The sequence below is a fragment of the Camelina sativa genome, chromosome 5 (genome assembly GCF_030686135.1).
Source record: "Camelina sativa cultivar CO46 ecotype springtype chromosome 5, ASM3068613v1".
Taxonomy (NCBI): Eukaryota; Viridiplantae; Streptophyta; class Magnoliopsida; order Brassicales; family Brassicaceae; genus Camelina; species Camelina sativa.
In genome coordinates this window covers 738,479-756,903 of record NC_141884.1, presented here as the reverse complement: position 1 = coordinate 756,903, position 18,425 = coordinate 738,479, and the positions used below count along the sequence as shown (strand labels likewise).

At 37.1% G+C, this 18,425-nt stretch overlaps 6 protein-coding genes across 10 annotated transcripts; 3 read left to right on the top strand and 3 right to left on the bottom strand.

Annotated features, from left to right (window-relative positions):
- Positions 1–15: 15 nt before the first annotated feature.
- LOC104784671 (cyclic nucleotide-gated ion channel 11) lies at positions 16–3,854 on the top strand. Of its 3 annotated transcripts, none has more exons than XM_087451736.1 (9): positions 16–605; positions 744–839; positions 925–1,360; positions 1,450–1,653; positions 1,750–2,051; positions 2,162–2,273; positions 2,344–2,580; positions 2,886–3,277; positions 3,494–3,854. In XM_087451736.1, exons 2-9 carry the CDS (start codon positions 811–813, stop codon positions 3,729–3,731), a joined length of 1,950 nt encoding a protein of 649 aa, XP_087307862.1. In that variant the 5' UTR covers positions 16–605; positions 744–810; the 3' UTR covers positions 3,732–3,854. The 3 variants fall into 3 exon arrangements, with proteins under 3 accessions (XP_087307862.1, XP_087307863.1, XP_010508021.2); XM_087451737.1 differs by having other exon boundaries at positions 141–605; positions 749–839; XM_010509719.3 differs by lacking the exon at positions 16–605 and having other exon boundaries at positions 622–839.
- Positions 3,805–6,257, bottom strand: LOC104784669 (F-box/LRR-repeat protein At2g43260-like). Its single transcript, XM_087451739.1, has 6 exons — positions 5,692–6,257; positions 4,883–5,589; positions 4,705–4,759; positions 4,436–4,599; positions 4,299–4,341; positions 3,805–4,171 (listed from the first exon to the last, which is right to left on the bottom strand). Exons 1-5 carry the CDS (start codon positions 6,200–6,202, stop codon positions 4,300–4,302), a joined length of 1,479 nt encoding a protein of 492 aa, XP_087307865.1. The 5' UTR covers positions 6,203–6,257; the 3' UTR covers positions 3,805–4,171; position 4,299.
- A 589-nt stretch (positions 6,258–6,846) lies between these two features.
- LOC104784668 (mitochondrial inner membrane protein OXA1-like) lies at positions 6,847–8,976 on the bottom strand. 2 transcript variants are annotated; one of them, XM_010509714.3, is made up of 9 exons: positions 8,391–8,976; positions 8,196–8,286; positions 8,062–8,103; positions 7,918–7,976; positions 7,764–7,839; positions 7,582–7,680; positions 7,385–7,480; positions 7,251–7,305; positions 6,847–7,123 (listed from the first exon to the last, which is right to left on the bottom strand). In XM_010509714.3, exons 1-9 carry the CDS (start codon positions 8,801–8,803, stop codon positions 6,969–6,971), a joined length of 1,086 nt encoding a protein of 361 aa, XP_010508016.2. In that variant the 5' UTR covers positions 8,804–8,976; the 3' UTR covers positions 6,847–6,968. The 2 variants fall into 2 exon arrangements, with proteins under 2 accessions (XP_010508016.2, XP_087307867.1); XM_087451741.1 differs by having other exon boundaries at positions 8,062–8,073; positions 8,391–8,947.
- A 167-nt stretch (positions 8,977–9,143) lies between these two features.
- On the top strand, positions 9,144–12,321 carry LOC104784666 (mitochondrial inner membrane protein OXA1-like). 2 transcript variants are annotated; one of them, XM_010509711.2, is made up of 10 exons: positions 9,144–9,334; positions 9,485–9,975; positions 10,063–10,153; positions 10,246–10,293; positions 10,642–10,700; positions 10,812–10,887; positions 10,969–11,100; positions 11,421–11,528; positions 11,632–11,686; positions 11,775–12,321. In XM_010509711.2, exons 2-10 carry the CDS (start codon positions 9,497–9,499, stop codon positions 12,047–12,049), a joined length of 1,323 nt encoding a protein of 440 aa, XP_010508013.1. In that variant the 5' UTR covers positions 9,144–9,334; positions 9,485–9,496; the 3' UTR covers positions 12,050–12,321. The 2 variants fall into 2 exon arrangements, with proteins under 2 accessions (XP_010508013.1, XP_010508014.1); XM_010509712.2 differs by having other exon boundaries at positions 9,162–9,334; positions 9,482–9,975.
- Positions 12,310–16,223, bottom strand: LOC104784667 (putative galacturonosyltransferase 2). Its single transcript, XM_019245605.2, has 9 exons — positions 15,242–16,223; positions 14,961–14,995; positions 14,756–14,815; positions 14,581–14,676; positions 14,353–14,451; positions 13,933–14,264; positions 13,485–13,842; positions 12,805–13,392; positions 12,310–12,696 (listed from the first exon to the last, which is right to left on the bottom strand). Exons 1-9 carry the CDS (start codon positions 15,381–15,383, stop codon positions 12,421–12,423), a joined length of 1,986 nt encoding a protein of 661 aa, XP_019101150.2. The 5' UTR covers positions 15,384–16,223; the 3' UTR covers positions 12,310–12,420.
- LOC104784665 (uncharacterized) lies at positions 15,745–16,452 on the top strand. The gene has a single exon (XM_010509710.3). It carries the CDS (start codon positions 15,805–15,807, stop codon positions 16,207–16,209), a length of 405 nt encoding a protein of 134 aa, XP_010508012.1. The 5' UTR covers positions 15,745–15,804; the 3' UTR covers positions 16,210–16,452.
- The last annotated feature ends 1,973 nt before the right edge of the window (positions 16,453–18,425 follow it).

Below are 18,425 nucleotides of genomic sequence, written 5' to 3'. Positions count from 1 at the left end.
TTATCTTACAACATTACATCACCTTTATACTTAGGTTGCATTTGAGGAAAAAAAAAAAATACTTAGGTTGCATTCTTAACCTAATTACTATAGCTAACCAACCAAACCCACTAACATTTGTAGGCCTAATACATCCCAATAGCCTTATTACAAAACACAACCCCAACTGCTCTCTTGTTGACTTGTTTCTTTTTCTCTTTGTGTCGTTGACTCTTCTTCCTCCTTTGGTCTTCACACGACAACTTCTTCTTGTTCTTCTCTTTCTTTGCTTTACTCTGTTCTTCTTCTCCTCCTCACTTGAAGCTTTCTTTGTTGTAGGATTTAATCAGAAGATTCAATCTCCAACAGCTTTAATATTCTGAAAGATCATCATCATCATGATCACAACACTTACGCAGATTGAGCTGCAAAATATTTGGTCTAATTGTAAAGTGTAACTTTGAGCATCATAGTTAGCTACCAGTTGTGTCTGATTCTTAACATGGTTCTTGATCGCGTATACAATGATCATCCACAATCCATTTTTCCATCCAAGCAAAGGTTAATTTGATAGTGTTGAGAGTGACTTTTCTGGTGGAAAAAAGTCGTCTGTTTAAGTCTTTAAGGTATGTTGAAAAGTCTACCTTATCCTCTTTCTATTATTTATTCAATCTTCAGAGAAGCTGTGTTAAGACTTGGGATTGTGTTTCATTTACCTCCGATTGGTTTCTAATTAAGTTCTTGTTTCCATGGAATCGAATTAGTTTAGGTAGAGAGACGATCTAGTGGACCTCCGAATAAGATTGCAGATTGAACAGAGGGAGATACTACATGAATCATCAGAGGAGTAAATTTGTGAGGTGCTTCTTTGAATCTTGATCAACTTGTTTAACATGTAACTGCTTATATGTTGCTGCATGCAGTAATGATTTCTTGTGGATACAGGTTTGATGATTCTGGGAATCCGGGGAGATCTTCAACCATGCTACTTGTAAATGGGAAATTCAAAAGTGTTAGAGGACGCTTGAAGAAGGTTTACGGGAAGATGAAAACACTCGAAAACTGGAGGAAGACTGTCTTGTTAGCTTGCGTGGTTGCTTTGGCTATAGATCCTTTGTTTCTCTTTATCCCTGTTATTGATTCTCATAGGTTTTGCTTCACCTTTGACAAGAAGCTTGTGGCAGCAGTTTGTGTTTTGCGTACCTTCAATGACACATTCTATGTGTTTCACATTATTTTTCTTTTGATAACCGACCTCATTGATCCTCGTCCTCAAGTATCTCTAAGAGGCGAGTTAACCGTGGAATCTAAGGGTATAAGGAAAAAACGCCTTCTCTTTCACTTCATTGTTGACATTTTCTCTGTTCTCCCAATTCCTCAGGTGTGTTTCATCCCTTTCTTTTGTGACATCTACTTTTACATTGTGCATATATTCTTTTCATTACAGCTGCGTAATGCGAAATCTTGTAGGTGGTAGTTCTCGCTCTTATTCAACGATCAGCCTCGCTGGTGTCAAAGAAAATACTAAAATGGATCATAATTTGTCAATATCTACCGAGAATCATTCGTATCTATCCACTTTACAAAGCAGTGACAAGAGTCTCTGGTACCGTTGTAGAAACAAAATGGATCGGAGCTGCTTTGAACTTTTTCCTCTACATGCTGAACAGTTATGTAAGCCTTTGCTATTGCTCTCACAATCCCACTGCTATTCTTTTGTTATACAGTAGCAAGATTTTTTTAATAAATTTGTGATGATTACATGACCAGATATTTGGGGCTTTCTGGTACGTGAATGCACTAGAAAAGAAAAATACATGCTGGAGTGAAGCTTGTGCTACCACATCCGGATGCGATCTCACAAATCTGTTTTGTGCACGAGGTGGCAGAGACAATAGTCGTTTTCTAAAGACTACATGCCCATTAATCCACCCTGACCAAATCACGAACTCCACAGTCTTCGACTTTGGTATGTACATTGATGCATTGAAGTCTGGGGTGGTAGATGTAGAGCCAAGAGATTTTCCGAGGAAGTTCTTTTACTGCTTTTGGTGGGGTCTACGAAATATTAGGTTTGTACATCTAAAATTTATGCTGTGAGATAAGACGACAGAAGAAAATATTAATCCATCCGTCGAGGTTGTTTGAATATCATAGCTTAACTCGCTCTCTGACATTACAGTGCTTTGGGCCAAAACCTTGAGACAAGCAACTCTGTCGGGGAGATCTTCTTTGCTATCATCATATGCGTCTCTGGTTTACTCTTGTTTGCTGTGCTCATCGGAAACGTTCAGGTAATTCATACCTTAGAAACTATATCTATCATTGATCTTGTATACTGATTCTTTTGTTGATATTTAACAGAAGTATTTGCAATCAACTACGATTAGAGTAGATGAAATGGAGGAGAAAAAGAGAGACACTGAAAAATGGATGTCCTACCGTATGCTACCAGAGTATCTCAAAGAACGCATTAGGAAATACGAGGATTACAAATGGCGAGAAACTAGAGGCACCGAAGAGGAAGCTCTTCTTTGTAGCCTTCCAAAATATCTCAGACTCGAAACCAAATGCCATCTTTACAAGGATATGTTAAAGCGTGTAAGCTCCTTTTTGTGATTGATCCGTCTATCTGTGAGGTTCACATAGATATAGCTTTTTAGCTTCTTAGGTTTCTTGGCTCAACATCATGGATGATGGTTGGCTACTAGAAGCATTGTGCGATTGGGTTAAGTCTGTGTTGTACTCGGCGAATAGCTACATAGTGAAAAAGGGTTATCCGGCGGATGGAAAGCTGATTGTAAAAAAAGGAGTTCTATAAAACAACGGGATCTCGTGTAAATAGACAGCAATCGACCTTAACCAACTCCTCTTCAATTCAACATTTTGCTTTGTTTTATTTTCAGGTCCCTTGGTTTCTATCTATGGATGATCAATTACTAAACGCTCTATGTGCACGTCTCAAAACGGTTTTTTACTCAGAGAACAGTTACGTTGTGTGTGAAGGTGAACCAGTGGAAGATATGTTGTTTATAATGAGAGGAGTTCTAATAAGCACAACAACTCATGGTGGCAAAACTGGATTCTTCAATTCGGTTCGCTTGGTTACTGGTGATTTCTGTGGAGATGATCTTCTCCCTTGGGCATTAGATCCTCTCAGTTCCCACTTCCCTATCTCTAACAGAACCGTTCGAGCTCAGACAGAAGTCGAAGGCTTTCTTCTCTCAGCTGATGATCTCAAGTTTGTCGCTACTCAGTATGGTCGCCTTCATAGCAAGCAAATCCGACCAATGTTAAGGCAAGACTTTCAATTGAAAAAATGCATGCTGAGTTAATCATACGTTTGTGATTGAATCTGTTGGGTTTTACTGTTTTGATCTCTTAATTAGTCGGATAGTTTCTCAAGTTACATTCAACATAATAACCCTAAAGATTCATAACCTACCTTGTAATTTATTTCTCAATCTTCCTTTGATTTTATTATTAACTAACGTAAACAACTTTTTATTTCCAGGTTTCATTCGGTGCAATGGCAGACATGGGCAGCATTTTATATACAAGCAGCATGGAAGAGATATTGTAGAAGGAAGCTCTCAAAGGCTTTACGTGAAGAAGAAAGCAAACTACATAGCACACTTCAGAACGATGATTCAGGTGGCAATAAACTTAACTTAGGTGCTGCGGTTTATGCGTCGAGGTTTGCGTCTCATGCTCTGAGGAATCTTAGGGCGAACGCAAAAGCACGAAATTGAAGATTCCCTCATATGCTATCTTTGTTGCCTCAGAAACCAGATCATTAATGATGATTTTAAACAATTATGTAACTTTGTTTGTATAAAACCGTCAACAAAATTTTCTTGAATTTATTTTACCTACTGGGGTGAGTCTCGGTGACCATGGCGTTTTATTACATTAAGTTGCCAGAATAAGATCAAACTTTAACAATGTTGACAGAAATAAAACATCAAATTTTAAAACAGGTAGGACTGAATATATTGAATCGAACCAACGAAAATTTTAAACTAAATTTTAATCATTAAAAGGACAATAAGGCTGCAAATTAGAACAATCACTTCTCACCGTAGTGACTCTCTTTGTATATGATTTCTTGTGTAAAAAAAACATATAGTAGTACTTGTATATATATAGCTTCTGTGGTATGGAAGACGAGAGATGCATCTAACATCAAATCCTGCATAAAGGAAGAGACACCGTATGAAGTATCAGACTTGCAGCCAAAGCAGAGGACAAACAATTTAAGGAATAATAATTCATAAGACTATTGAGACAAGAGAAGAAGAAAAAATAATGGAAAATACCTCAAAAACCAGTGATACTACAGAGCTTCATTAAGAATGCAATCTGTAAAGTTCAAACAAAACAGAGAAAAATAATTAAAGTACTCAACAAATTAATTTAGTTTAAACAAACAATGGAAGTCGACTGATAATAATACCTTGACGACGTTGCCACAATAACCAGAACGTGCTAGGCAGCAGAGAAGTATTAGCTTAGCTACATAAAACACCGTATCAAAAGTGCATAAGGACAGAAGACGGAGAAACAAAAGTGCAGCAAACAATTTGATTTTGTGCTTCGACAGCCAACTAAAGCATTGATCTGTAGGGTTTAACCAAAAAAACAAACCACCCATCAGTTATGAATGTTCAAAAATTCAGCATGCAGGATCAGTTTAAATCATTTGGAAGATATATGCTCTCTCACCTATTCCCTCAGAGAGAATCTCGTCAACACTTGTTGATTGACCCACCACCACATCCTACACAAGTACACATAATAAAACAGTAAGGCAACAAGTTCATTTTAAAACCAAGCAGGGATGGAACTTGATGAGCTGTAATAGTAATTATATATATATATATATATGTACGTTAGTACGTACCGTTATCTCTGTTTCGCGGCGGATGCAAGTAATCCCAGTCTTAAACTCGACTTGTTGAGTCTGAAGTAGGACCAAGTTTTGGAGGTAGGGAGATATTATACAAATGTCTTTGGAGAGGATTTGGAGTTGGTCTGTGTGTGGATAATATTTGAACAAGCACATCTTATCGTCATAGAAAACAACATTCCCATGCTTAGAGAGAGTCACTGGCGTGAAGGACCTAGACTCCACCATACCGAGAGAAGCTAAACTAATGGAGTGAGAATTGGTCCAAGTTTCTTCTTGTGCATCCATAATCCATATGTTTAGTACGTATTGGTGAACAGGATGGGATTCAGGAATGGCAATGGCAAGACGATCACCAATGTTGACAATCTGTGCTTCAGACATGATGCCCTTGGGGAGAGGTGGACGTTGGACATCTCGGAACTCTTCCGTGTGGAGATCCAAGGCTAGTATCGTGTAGATGGAACCATGAGGCCTAATTCGTAACCAGTAGATTGATCCGTTGACAGACGCGGATTTTCGTCCGACATCAACTTTGAAACGACGTGGTTTCCAAAGTTTCCGCCATTCACCGGTGTTGACATCAAGAATATCGCAATAGTTAGGAGCACCAAAGATCCTCACTACTTTATAGCTACCCTTAACACTGTCTTTACCGAATCCCATCGCACAATATCCCGGGAAATAAGTCGACCATGATCCTGAAAATTTTGAAAATATTCAATCACCATCGATCCTATACACAAAACAAAACGACCAAAAAAAAAAAAGTTTTGACTAGCTCATGCATGCATGATTTTTACCGGTGGGAAACGTGGTGGAGTTTGGGCGAGGGTTCAAGAGGGATGGGGAATTGAATCGCCAGAGCTGTCCCGTCGAGGGGTTCAAAACGTCGACCCACTCTGCTTCGGGGAAGCAAACTAAACCGTCGCAATTCATCGACGGTCGTGTCGCGTCGCAATGTAAAGAGAAAAACTCTTCGCCTCCTTCGAATCGTGACTCGGGGAGGAGACTCGGCGAAACGCCGCAGTTGCAGTGGTAAGCAGCCAGGAGAATCTTCCGGCTAGCTTTTGCAAGACTCAGATGTCTCTCTACGAACCTCTTTGATTCCAGTATTGATTTCCATTCTTTCGATACACTTTTGAATCTGCACAGAGATTTCAGGGGAACTTTCAGGAGCAAGTCTTCGAGTACATCGGCAGTGATATACATCGAATTAGGGGTTTCTTCTTCCATTGAGTTTGTTTTCTTCTTTTTACCACAATCATATAGACACTCGACAATCTTCCATAGGTTTCTTCTCCCTTCTTGCATGCTGTTTTTTGTTTTTTTTTTGTTTCTTTTGGTGTGTGTTTAATTTGAGAACGACAAATCCCTAGTTTTTTTTTTTATAGTTGATATATATATACAACTTTGACTTTTCTGACTCCTTTGTGCTTTACGATTGGGCTTCCTAGATCTAGTTAAGGTCAATTTTTATTTATTTTTTTACGTTTAGTTTTAGTAAACAGACTAGGTGTCTCTATTTTTTTTTAACCATATTTGACGTTAAGTTTAGTTATTAGAAATATTAAATCCTTTAACTAAAAGGAAAAGTTGGCTGCGAAAAAATATGCGAACATGCATAAAAAGGGGTAATTATAAATAAATATATTTAAGCTCACAAAAAGCCAAAAATTATTACAGTATATATGATAGACTACACATGCATCAATCTGTAGGACCAAATATTGTTCAACTTTAACCAATATGGTGTGTTGGTTAAATATTGTTCAACTTTAACCAACTTGAACCAATAACCAAGCATTTTATTATTTTCGGGTTCAAACTCAACACAATGCAATGTAGACCACGAAATCTGCTACATTTGAAATAGGAATTTGAATACATTGTTAATTTCGCTACATGAATGAATTATGCATAGATAACTTGCTAGATTGCTGATTCTAGTATAATTATGATTTAACGGATGGTTCTTTATCTGAAATAGCCACAATAAGTTGTACATAAAACAGAGTATTCAAGTCACATTTGATTCAAAGACAGAGATACAGAGAGACTAAAGAAAGCAAAAGCAGATTCACTTCTTGTCATTCTTCTTCACCACGTCATTAAATTCTCTCATCAGACATGTCAATCTCGCCATAATCCGTTGCTGCTTAGAGACCGTTGTTACTGGAACATCTGGCCACCCCAGGCTGCTTCTCAACTTTACTATCTGATTGGACCTCAACTCTATTTGAAAAAAAAAAATCAAATTATCTTCGTATTGCTGTTTTAATTGAACAAGAGAGAAGAGGTTTGCTAAGGAAGATGTATATTGTGAATCATAAGAGTTTAGCTACAGAGAGAAAGAACTTACTCAATAATAATGTGGATATATAGATTCTAGATGTGATCATGTAAAAGTATACTGCCTGCAAAAGAAACACAAAACTAAGACTACAATAGTCAAGAAAATGTCTAAGATCAAACCTCACAAAACTCCAGCTTTACCGGTTCAAATTCAAATGTAGCTTGGAGCACGACAAAGATAATGGGAAATAAAGGGAGTCTCTTCATTCTGGAATAAAGACTGCTTCTGTTGTGGATCTATTGTAATTTCGTAATGAAAACAAAAATATATCAAAGTTAGTTTGGATTATGTATCAAACAATATGTCTCTTTTATCCTTTTAACATTAGATTTTAAACCTCCGATGAGAACCAGAAAGTGAAGCCTGCCAGTATAGGCATGATGTATAAGCTGTCTGAAGTTGAAAGTTCAGGGATCTTCTTAGCCATGGTCGAAATCTGTTTCGAACGTAGAGAGGGAGTCAATAACTCAACACTAGAGCCAAGAAAATACATTATAAAACATGATCTTTTAGTTTTACCCCGCTCAAGAAGCTGATGTAGACGAATGCATCAGGAACAAATAGTGTCGAGAAAGAAAAGCAACCGGCTTCCAATCTGGTGTAATAAATAATCCTCAGACAAGAAGTTAAAGCAAGTCAAAGAGAGACATAATGTTGTGTAAGAAAAACTCACTCTTTGATCGACTCTGCTTCCCATTTTTTGTATTTAGCTAGCGTTTCACGATTACCGACCTGAAATGAAAATTGTTTGTTAAATGTGCTAGCAGTAAGCTTAAAAAAGATTTAAAAAGAGCTAATTAATAAAGGGAAATGTTACCTTTTGAGATCTCTGCACTTTCTCAATGGTCCTAATCAAAATCTTAGTTTACAAAATGTAGCAAGTTTCAAAAGCAGATAAAATATAATGACAAAAGGATAAAACTTGCAAATGAGAAAGCTCAAGAAACCAACCAGTAGTTCCGAAGCATGTCTCACAACCCGCATAGAGACTGGTGACATCAGTACATTAACCAGAAAAGCCGTAAGAACAATTGACATCCACCTATGCATACAAGATTAGAAACCAATCACTGAACTAAGACCTTAAGAAATAATCAAGCAAATAAAAAACACAAAAGTCCAACCAAATTACAAATCAAATCATACCAATTTAAACCAGTAAACTCATGGATTCCATTAATCACATAATGCACGAACTCCCCAGGGAATGAAAAAATCTGATCTATAGTAGCTCCCACAGATTTATCAGAGACAAGTTCCTCAGCAACATTTCCAAAAGCATCAATCTTTGAACACAACAACTCTTCTGGTTTAGAAGACATGTGTCTACTACATAACAATACTCCAGAAGAACCCATTGGTTGAACAAAAGACATATTATTCCTTCTATCTTCAGAGAAAACTTGCCTGTGAAAGCTACGAATCAGAAGACTTGAGTCCGGGAGACTGGATCCAGTAGAATCTTTGATATGATCATGAAGAAGAGCAGGCCTTGAGGTCTTGTAGCAGAACCATTTAGGGTAAAGACTTCTCCTTGAGAAGCTACGAAGACAAGCCATTACTAGAGGTAACAATTTTAAGCAGAGAGAAGTAACACTAAGCTCAAAGAAGAAGAAAAATTGCAACTTGGGAATTTTCCCCCAATTTTTTTTTAGAGGAAATAGAAACCCTAAGTGTCCACCAGATAAAGAGAGAGACAAATTGGTTCCCCCATTTGAAGCACGCAAACGAAATGATGATATTTTTCACAAATTTGTAACTCTGCTTTCCGCCAACTTTGTGCAGTACTTGCCATTTTTAGGGTAGCTATGCTATTATTTTATTCGTGATCCTAATTTGGGCCTAAATAAGCCTAATCGTTAAGAAAGTTTAAAGGCCCATTAAGATAAATGAAACGGTGGGTTTTAGCATCACTTCGTTTCTGTGTTTAAGATGAAACGGTGCGTTTTGTGTTAGCGATGGTCGTCGTCAGGTAGAGAGAGAGAGACGATCTCTCCTCAGGTCTTAAGCCCTAAGACTACGAGTCGACTCCGGCAGCCGAACTGTGAAATGCAGCTGTGATTTTCAAGAACCTTTGAATACTCAATCAGGTAAATTTGAAGATTTCAGTTTCTCACCTTTTCCTTGTGGTTTCTCGAGATAATAATGCTGTGAAATTAGAAGTGGAAGTGTTGAAATGGATCCTTATCTGTAGAAATTATAAAGTAGGAATTGATTTGATTCGAATTGATTTGTAGCAGGATCTTTTCGATATGGCTTGCTTGCGTGGTATCATCACCAAGAGAGCTAATGTTTTACAGAGACGAGCTTATCCATCTTGTGGTCATCTAATTCATGATGATAGAGATGAAACTAAATCCGATTCAAGTTCCGATACAACAATTCGTAAAGTGTTAGCACGTAATGGGAGTAGTAATTACAAGCTTAGCTCTAGGTTTGAGGAAAGGCATTATTATCAGTCATTTGCTTCTGGTTCATTGGGTGGTCTTGGATTGTCTTCGTGTCGTTATATGAGTTCTACACAACCTGAATGGTCTGATAAAGTTGATGGTATTGACTTTGTTGCTACGGAAATTGTTCCTGATGAGATCGTTGAAGCTGTAACGACGACAAGCCAAGCTGTTCCTGCTGCTGTAAATGAGGTTGCTATTGCTGCTGCGGATTCTGCTTTTCCTGTTGCTGCTTTGCAGCATTTGATTGATGGTGTGCATTCTTTTACAGGCCTGAATTGGTATATATGCATAGTTTTTGTTTAAGTTCATTTTATTTGGTTCTGTTTTAAAGTGTTAAGAGACTCAGTGGTAAAATTGTTTGGCAGGTGGGCTTCAATAGCTTTGACAACTGTTCTCATTCGTGGAGTTACAGTTCCCATTCTTTTGAATCAGTTAAAGGCTACTTACAAACTCAATGTTAGTTTTAGATTTTTGTTCTCTGCTTGCATATTTCAGTCACTAGGATTTGCCTCTTTTCCATTTGTGATTTATTTATCATGTTTTTGCAGGTTCTTAGGCCGCAACTGGAGGAGTTAAGACGAGAGATGAGCACTAAGGTACACTTTGTTCCTGCTCCTTTTCTTTATTTTTTCCTTGTGTGTGCACGTTTGTGAGTTTTGACACTGTTCAAGTCCATGAAAACGCCTTCTAGTTTAACATGTAAGAGAAACTCAGTTTTTCATAGTTAGTATATGGTTGATTACATCTGGATTTTCTAATTATCACTTGTGAACTATAATTTTGATTGAGTAACTATCTTCAGAGTTTTTTGTTTGATTAGAAAATGTTGATGAAGTTGCAACTGTCGTTTCTAATTACCACTTGTCTGAATTTTATTCTGATATTGAGTAGGTTTCTAGAGTGTCGTGGTTAAGACCATTTGCATGTGTTATAATGATTTTTAGGCTCAGGATCCTGAAGCCATGGCTGAAGGTCAAAGACGGATGCAATTGTTGTTTAAAGAGTAAGTCCATCTTTATGAATGACTGTTGGGAATAAATTTTCTCTTCAAGTTAAACGTACTACTAGTCCCTCATTCACTGATATGCTTCCATTGTTTCGTGAATTTGCTTAGACATGGAGTAACTCCATTTACCCCCCTCAAAGGACTTATTATTCAAGGTCCCATCTTCATCAGCTTTTTCTTTGCGGTAAGATGTTTATCTATATACTTTAGTCTTTTGCTGTTTCTGATTATTATTGCTATATGTTTCACTGATGTTTGTCTACAGATCAGGAATATGGCGGAGAAAGTCCCATCATTTAAAACCGGGGGAACTCTTTGGTTTACTGATCTCACCACTGCAGATACTACATATATCTTGCCACTTCTCACTGCAGCGACTTTCTTGATTATGGTGGAGGTAAGAGCTTTGTATATGCTTTGTTGACCTAGTTAATCTCATATCTCTTTGCTGATACTTTTTCTGCGTCCTTTTTGAGGTTTTGAATTAGAATGGCCCATTATTTATTTCGTTCATAGAAAATTAGTTGATAAGCTCAGCTTCGAAAAATCAGAGTTCTATAATGGGATCCTGATGGGATATAACCTCTAAATCTTACTAAAACTTGTAACTTTTCCAAAGATTTATCTCTATTACTTTTGGTAATTGGTTATTTTTTCATAGCTAATATATATGACCCAATATATATAATTCGCAAAATTTGTTTCTTTTTCCAATAGTCAAACATGCAGGAAGGTCTTGAAGGCAATCCAGTGGCTGGAACTATGAAGAAATTCTCAAGAATTATTGCCTTCCTTTCTATTCCAGTTTTGATAGGCATTGAAAAGGTAAAGCCTACTGTTCCTCTATTGACGCTTTGATATTGATATGCATTGCAGACGTACGAATATTACATTTTGCTTACCACAAACGAATGATTCTTGCCTGCAGGCATTGTTTTGTTACTGGCTTACCTCCAACCTGTTTACTCTTGTGTATGGATTAAGTAAGTCCCCTGGACATTGTTTTTACTCTTTGAGACGTGAGATTTGCAAATCCTAAAGAGTTTTGATTTTTGCTTGTGTAATATGCAGCATTAAGACGTCCTGATGTGAGGAAGCTCTTGAATCTCCCAGATGTTGTCAACTCTTCTACTAGGCAGCCATCACCGTCTTCATCTTCGCCTTTGCCATTTACCTTTCCCGAGCCAAAAGACCAAAGTGTTGCTCAAGAAAAACCTCCTGTGTCCCCCTCCTCCTCCGAGTCATCTTCAAGTGTTCCAGATAGAAGAATCTCACGGAGTTCAGTTTTGAATCAGAGGATCAGAAGTCTGGAGAGACAACTCAAGGACCGAAAGAACAAGAAGTGAGAGATTCTTTTATGTCAGGTTTGTTTTGCTAAAGCTAGGCCGATACTGAAGAAGGAATAAGTATCCTCGGGAAACTAAGATTTTGAGTTGAATGACAGTTATAGGAAAAATGTCAGTTGAACCTTTGGATTGAAATGAATTAGCTATAATATATGTACCCTATGTGACACAACAATCAACCAAGATCGTGTATACATCCCTGGTGGCTATGTTCCAGGTTTTTCATCGAGTTCTGCAAAAACAGAGAAATAACGAATCAATTTGAACTTGAAGATGTATTATTCTATATCATTTATACCTTCAGAATCAATACTTTTACATGTTTTGTGTTAATGCTATGCACCTAAGTAACCTAAGAAGCCTAGTCTTCTTCACTCAAACAGCCTGCAGCTAAAGATGAAAGGATGATCAAAATTGATGTACTTTGTCCAGTATGGCTGATACTTGCTTATCGCCATCTCTGTCCATGGTTTCATGTGTCCGTTGTAATGTATGACAGCTGATCTTTCAATCTTCTTGACATCTATTCCTTTATCATAACCCAGGCCAAGTAAGTGCCATTTGCCCTGAAGCGGTAGTGTCAGCTTGTAGAACGTTATGAGCCCTGGTGGCAATGTTCCAAGTTTCCATAAAGTTCGGTTTTCATTCTGCAGAAACAGAGGAACAAACGAATAAATTTTAACTTAACCTACACGCTATACAGAACAGAGATGCAGATGAATGGTAAGTACCAAAAGTCAAGAAGAAGAACTGACCAGGTCTTGCCAAAAGTGATAAGTTTCTGTAATGTTGTTCTTTTTCCACTCTTTCAGGTCGAAGATGTTCATCCCATAAGCCCATGCGCAGTATTTCGGATTAAAGTTCTCTGAAATGTGTTTATCACTGAAGTTTAAGTAAGTGTCAAGGCGATGGAAGGTGACACCACAGGTTTCTACTGCACCATTCACTTTCCCTTTAAGATCTATGGACCACAGGGGAGTTAAATCCTTCTGAACAACCACATCATCGTCAAGAAACAAGATTTTCTCTAACTTTGGGAAGATCCTCGGGATGTAGAACCTCAAGTGGTTAAGCATTGACATGTATTTCGGGTACCGGTACTTGAGGTTTTCTGAGCCTGATTCAACTGATTCAGATCTATCTGTCTTGAAGTAGAACTTCTTCATAGCTGCTGACTCGAGCTGTCTCAAAACTGGGGAGTAAGATGAGTTGAGCCAAGAAAAATCTTCGAACCTTTGGACATGGATGGTTGCGTCTCCAGGAGGGTTTAACAGAAACCACATACTCATTGCTCCAAAATTGAGTTTATCAGTCACAAGGTGAAAAACATGCCTTGAAGGATCCTGCCAAAAACAACAAAAAACCAGTAGACCATGTAAGTTGAAAGTTTCTGTCTTTACAGCACTCTTGAGTCTGACTAGTGATTGATCATTACCTCTGCATTCATGACTGTGGAATTGACAACAACTGATGCAGCCAACACATTATCAGAGAAGAGAGCGTAGTGGTAAAGATTTGGATTCTCCAAATTCTCCCTTCTTGGAAAATTTCTCATTGGTAAAGGCAGGAGATGATACTCTAGAGTCAAGCGCATGGTCAAGCAGTGGATAGAATCTGGTAGTGCCTTGGAAGCCAGCTGAGTCAAGAACGTTGTATAAGTTTGCGTGTATTCGAGTTCTTCTTCAGCTGCTTGTAGCATTGCTCTCAGCTTATTTGTCACCAACTTGCATTCATATAGCTGCTCTTTCGCCCTAGCCAGTATTTGTCCCATGTCTCTTATAGTATCAAGAACTCTGCTAAAATAAAAAAAGGATCAAACATTTCAGACTAGACCATTTCATGAGCCTCATCTTAAGAAGAATAGGAACTTCTGACAATATTACCTCTGCAGTTGATCAGTATCACTATCACTTGATTCTTCCTCCGATGCTATTTTGGCTAGCTGTGTTTCTAGTTCTTCGTGCAATGCGAGATTGTTTGTCAACTTTGCAAGACCACTGTAAACTCGTGCCATAATGATTTGATCTTGCATGAGATGTAAGATATCTTCATAGTTGTTGCCCCTCCGGTATTCATTTTTCCAAATGGTGTAGTTTCCTAGTGGTGCAGAATCGACAGATCTGGAACGTGCAAGGGCTGCCTTCTCAAACTTTTGGATAGTGTCGTCATTCATCAGTTCATCAGCCCGTTTCACTCTTCTTTCCTGTCTCAGGCTCTTAAGCAACACAACATGACATAACAATCAGATAAAAGCAACCTAATCACACATGTGATGAACAGAGTAAAGAAAGAGGAAAAGTTACCCTTTCAGACAACATCTCTGGTGTATCATTCAACGCTTGGGATCCTTTTCCTATCCAGGTTCCATGACCGAAACCAGGAACCATTTCATCCTCGTTCCCCTTTAAACAATAAGTGAAAAGAAACAAGCAGCATCGGTAACTTCGTACCAGTCAAGAAAAGTAGAGAAGAACCATAAGTATCAAGTTAAAAATCAAAACCCAATTATGATAAAGTATATATATCTTTACCTCAGAAGAAGTTACAACTGAATGATTCCTCTTCCTGAGTGATTCAACGCTCAAAGGATTCTCACTGGATGTGGTGAAGTTGAGAACACCAAGGACCTGTGTTAAACGCTGGTTAGTTAGTTATTTCTGTTGTAGCAACAAAAGGAGAACGGAAGCAGCAAAAATTGATACATGCCTCTTTTGTGAAAAGAGATCGAAGAGATTCTATAGCTTGACGTTCCCTCCAGTCAAGATCCTGAAAACATCCATTCAACAAGCCCCGCCCATCAGAATACCCATAGGAAAGATTGAAGCACCTTATGTTATGCTTCCATCGATGAAAGAATATTTCTTTTCAAATCTTCAAGTACAATGTGATGATGGTAAGCTGATAACGTTACCTTGTCGATGAAGTTACTCCCGGTGTTGTCTTTATCTGAAAGAATTTGCAGAAGTAAGAACATCTTCATAAATAATTACTGAAACATGTAAAGCATCATAAAGAAAATACAAGAAACCCATCTTTAAAAACTACGATCATCAAGTAAAATCAAGAAAAACGAAAGACTGAGACAGGAAAGAAACGGTCAATGGTGTAACAAAATTCGAAAACAGAGAAGGGAAGAAACGAGACTTGGGAGATAAGGAAAGAAACGATCAATGGTGAAAGAAGAAAACGAACCAAAAGATGAACGCGAGTGAAGTCTGTAGCCGATCATGACGGTGGAATAAACGAGAAATAAGAGAAACCCCATAATCACTGGAGTCACCCATCGATCGAGGTCTCTGCACCTAAATCTTCGTTCGTTTCTCCTCCCCACCATCGCAAACGTAAAATCCTAATCGAAACCTAAGAGACGATCGTCAAATTCAGTTGCTCTCTCTCTCTCTCTCACTCCAAGATGCTTTGTGTTGAAGAACTCGTAACAGTATTATTTCAAATCGGGTTTTATATACGCAGCTGAAACTCTTAACGTCGTCGTTTCAACCCCATGGCTTGGAGAGCGTCTAACGACGTCGTTTGACTCAGTAGCTTAGAAAAGGATATAATGGTAAAACGGCCTTGTTTCAGCTGTAACGCCAGACTGGCAAAAGCAGGCCGTCAGATTAGACTTTATTGGGCTTTATCAAACCTAAGCCCAAAATTATTTACAATTAAATATCTGAATATAAATAGTAAAATCTGAGATTAACGAGAAGATTCAGATCCTATACTTTCTCCACCGGATCTCGAAATCGGAGACGATGGCCGCCGACGGGATATTTCGCAGCATCTTCGAAGGATGTATCTCAGGCCTCGATTCCGCCATCGAGAGACGTCCTTACCACAAAAACTGCGGATGTGCGCTACACGATAAATCAAGCGGCGGCGTTGGAAAAAATCAAAATCAGAAACGGCCGCCGTCTTGTCGCCGACACGGAAGCTCAGAGAGCATATCGTTCCCGATCCGAAGATCTTGGAGCGAAGGAAACATCATGGCTCTGAATATGTTTCCTTCATCGTCGTCTTCGTCTAATCTCCAATCGCTTTCGTCTTCCTCTTCTCTATCAAATCTGGCGTCCGATTTACCGGTGGACGAAGCTGCGACGGAGGTTCCGAGTAGATCTAATCAACAACAGCTGCGATGGACGATTGACGAAGATGATTGATTGATTGAATGATTGATGATGATGATCAATTCCAGGTTGTTTTGTTGTTAATTTTTTTTGCTAATCTACGTTGGGTTTAATTAATTTCCTTAATAATTTGTATTTGAGGACAAAAATAAACACAATTATGATTTGTCGTTTTGTATTATTTTTTTTTCATTTTTGGGAAAGAAACTAAAATGTTTGAGGGGTTGTTTACAATTGGAATTTTGAATATGATTAGCTTGTGGAGAGGTTAGTTAATTTGTTCTTCTTTATGATTGTAGAGAGAGTAAAAGTAATTTAGGAATCTTTGTTAGATCTTTGGCAATAAAGCATCTCTCGTTGTAGTTTCCTGTTATATCCTGTAATATTTACATAAGACATTCATAGACACAACCACTGAATATGGATAAATCTTGTTAAACCTTGTAAAATAAATTTATTGAGTTAAAGGGAAAACCTTAAACCCTGATGGGTTGTTGTAATTGGAAATTATTTAGAAAATCTCATGCTGTCATGCAACACTATTTTTCACAAGGTTTTTGTGGTATTGTGTGTGAGCCAGTGAGCCTAAAAGCTCGAGTTCTAACGTTAGTAGCAAGTACTTCTAACACTTGCTTGAATCATCAAATGTGAAATCCTCGTTGTGATTATAGACTTATAGTAGCATCCAATCTTGGATTTTGGAAAAGATTTGGATTAGCCTTTTACTAAAATCCCCTCGATACAAGAATTCCCCAAATCATTACCTACTCAATTTCAAGACTTTTGCCGTGGGCATCATCTAATCTTCCCCACACAAAAAAAAGAAAGAAAAGAAATGAGTATCGATTTTATGTCGGTTCAGTGACACAAACATTTCATAATAACGTTGACATATTATGGACACGCTTACATAAACATTGCCTAAAGGACCTGCAAATTAAAATATTTTATAGACTCAGTTTAATTTAGATTATTTTTCATAATAAAAGTGAAATAATTTATTAGGAAATTAAACATGCTTTTCGTATGAACTGGTTTATCAATAAAAATCAAGTTATTTTTCAAAGTCAAATACAAATTTAGTAGTAGGCTACATGTCATGGTTTACGTACTATTTTCTTTTCAAATCCGTATAATAAATGTAGCTAAGATAATTCATAATATTTATATTTGTATAAATGTAGCTAAGATAATTAGGATTTTAGCCAATTTGGGGGAAAATTAAAAATTCAATTTATTTCATTTCCCCCTTCCAGGACTTAGTATTTGTGTTTTGTTTTACAATTGATTTTATCTAAATAATATTGTACCAGAACAAACTGTGTACAATCTGAGGTCATGACTTTTTTAACCATCTCTTTTGAACATTATTTGTCTAAACCAAATTTGCAAGACTATTATAAACATTATTCTTACGTAATATTATAATGATAATAGATAAATAAAAAAATTCACCAATATTCAAGTCCAAAATTGATAGGAAAATCCCTCTTTCCATATTTGTCATGCATTGCATACGTCGATATGTGCAGATCAGAGATGGATTGAAGAATGAAGTAGAAGACTTAAGTCTGCTTTAGGTAAGTTAACTCTGTTCTTCTTTCTTTCTTCTTTTCACTTGGATTTTCAGATAATTCATTGATTGTAATATATATTTCTAAAGTTTTTTCAAAAAAAAAGTTTATTTGTAAAAGATACTTCTATTTTTATTGCAAAACAAAAGTAATAGTATTCAAATATTTAAGAAAATACTTAATTCTATTAAACGTTCATATTTATTTTAAAATTTTGGTTTGCTAAAATCGACAGTCAAATTTTTGATACAAATCACTAGATGGTTATATATATATATATATATATATATATCTAGTCTCTTATTCGACACAACATTATAAATACTTTAAATAAAGATAGACCAAAACCAAATCCATTAGTTATATACATTCATGGCAATAATATCTGGTTAGCGCCTCACACATTCTTAATTTACATCCGTTGGCAAAACGCAATTGTGTTTTACACTTGTCAATTTGTTAGTACATTATACTCAAAAATGGGATTTTGCACTTGTCAATTTGTCAGTCCATATACTCGAACGAGAAAGTCAACTAAAACACAATAGTTCAGCTTTTTTGGTATTCATACATATATAATGTCGCACAAACATAGCTATGGGTATATATAATAAGTCATTATTGTTCATATCATTTTACTGCATCATTGTTATACAATCCTTATTATTATTATTT

Coding starts and splice junctions, on each gene's coding strand:
- LOC104784671 (XM_087451736.1), top strand. CDS start 811: ATGAATCATCAGAGGAGTAAATTTGTGAG. Junction 2,274..2,343: donor TGCTCATCGGAAACGTTCAG/GTAATTCATACC, acceptor GATATTTAACAG/AAGTATTTGCAATCAACTAC. Junction 2,581..2,885: donor ACAAGGATATGTTAAAGCGT/GTAAGCTCCTTT, acceptor TTTTATTTTCAG/GTCCCTTGGTTTCTATCTAT.
- LOC104784668 (XM_010509714.3), bottom strand. CDS start 8,803: ATGGCTTGTCTTCGTAGCTTCTCAAGGAGAAGTCTTTACCCTAAATGG. Junction 7,681..7,763: donor ACATCAGCTTCTTGAGCGGG/GTAAAACTAAAA, acceptor CGTTCGAAACAG/ATTTCGACCATGGCTAAGAA. Junction 7,481..7,581: donor CTTTCTGGTTCTCATCGGAG/GTTTAAAATCTA, acceptor AAATTACAATAG/ATCCACAACAGAAGCAGTCT.
- LOC104784667 (XM_019245605.2), bottom strand. CDS start 15,383: ATGGTGGGGAGGAGAAACGAACGAAGATTTAGGTGCAGAGACCTCGAT. Junction 14,677..14,755: donor GATCTCTTTTCACAAAAGAG/GCATGTATCAAT, acceptor CGTTTAACACAG/GTCCTTGGTGTTCTCAACTT. Junction 14,452..14,580: donor CAGTTGTAACTTCTTCTGAG/GTAAAGATATAT, acceptor TATTGTTTAAAG/GGGAACGAGGATGAAATGGT.
- LOC104784666 (XM_010509711.2), top strand. CDS start 9,497: ATGGCTTGCTTGCGTGGTATCATCACCAAGAGAGCTAATGTTTTACAG. Junction 11,529..11,631: donor TTTTGATAGGCATTGAAAAG/GTAAAGCCTACT, acceptor TCTTGCCTGCAG/GCATTGTTTTGTTACTGGCT. Junction 11,687..11,774: donor TACTCTTGTGTATGGATTAA/GTAAGTCCCCTG, acceptor TGTAATATGCAG/CATTAAGACGTCCTGATGTG.
- LOC104784669 (XM_087451739.1), bottom strand. CDS start 6,202: ATGCAAGAAGGGAGAAGAAACCTATGGAAGATTGTCGAGTGTCTATAT. Junction 4,760..4,882: donor GCCGCGAAACAGAGATAACG/GTACGTACTAAC, acceptor GTACTTGTGTAG/GATGTGGTGGTGGGTCAATC. Junction 4,342..4,435: donor ATTGTGGCAACGTCGTCAAG/GTATTATTATCA, acceptor TGAACTTTACAG/ATTGCATTCTTAATGAAGCT.
- LOC104784665 (XM_010509710.3), top strand. CDS start 15,805: ATGGCCGCCGACGGGATATTTCGCAGCATCTTCGAAGGATGTATCTCA.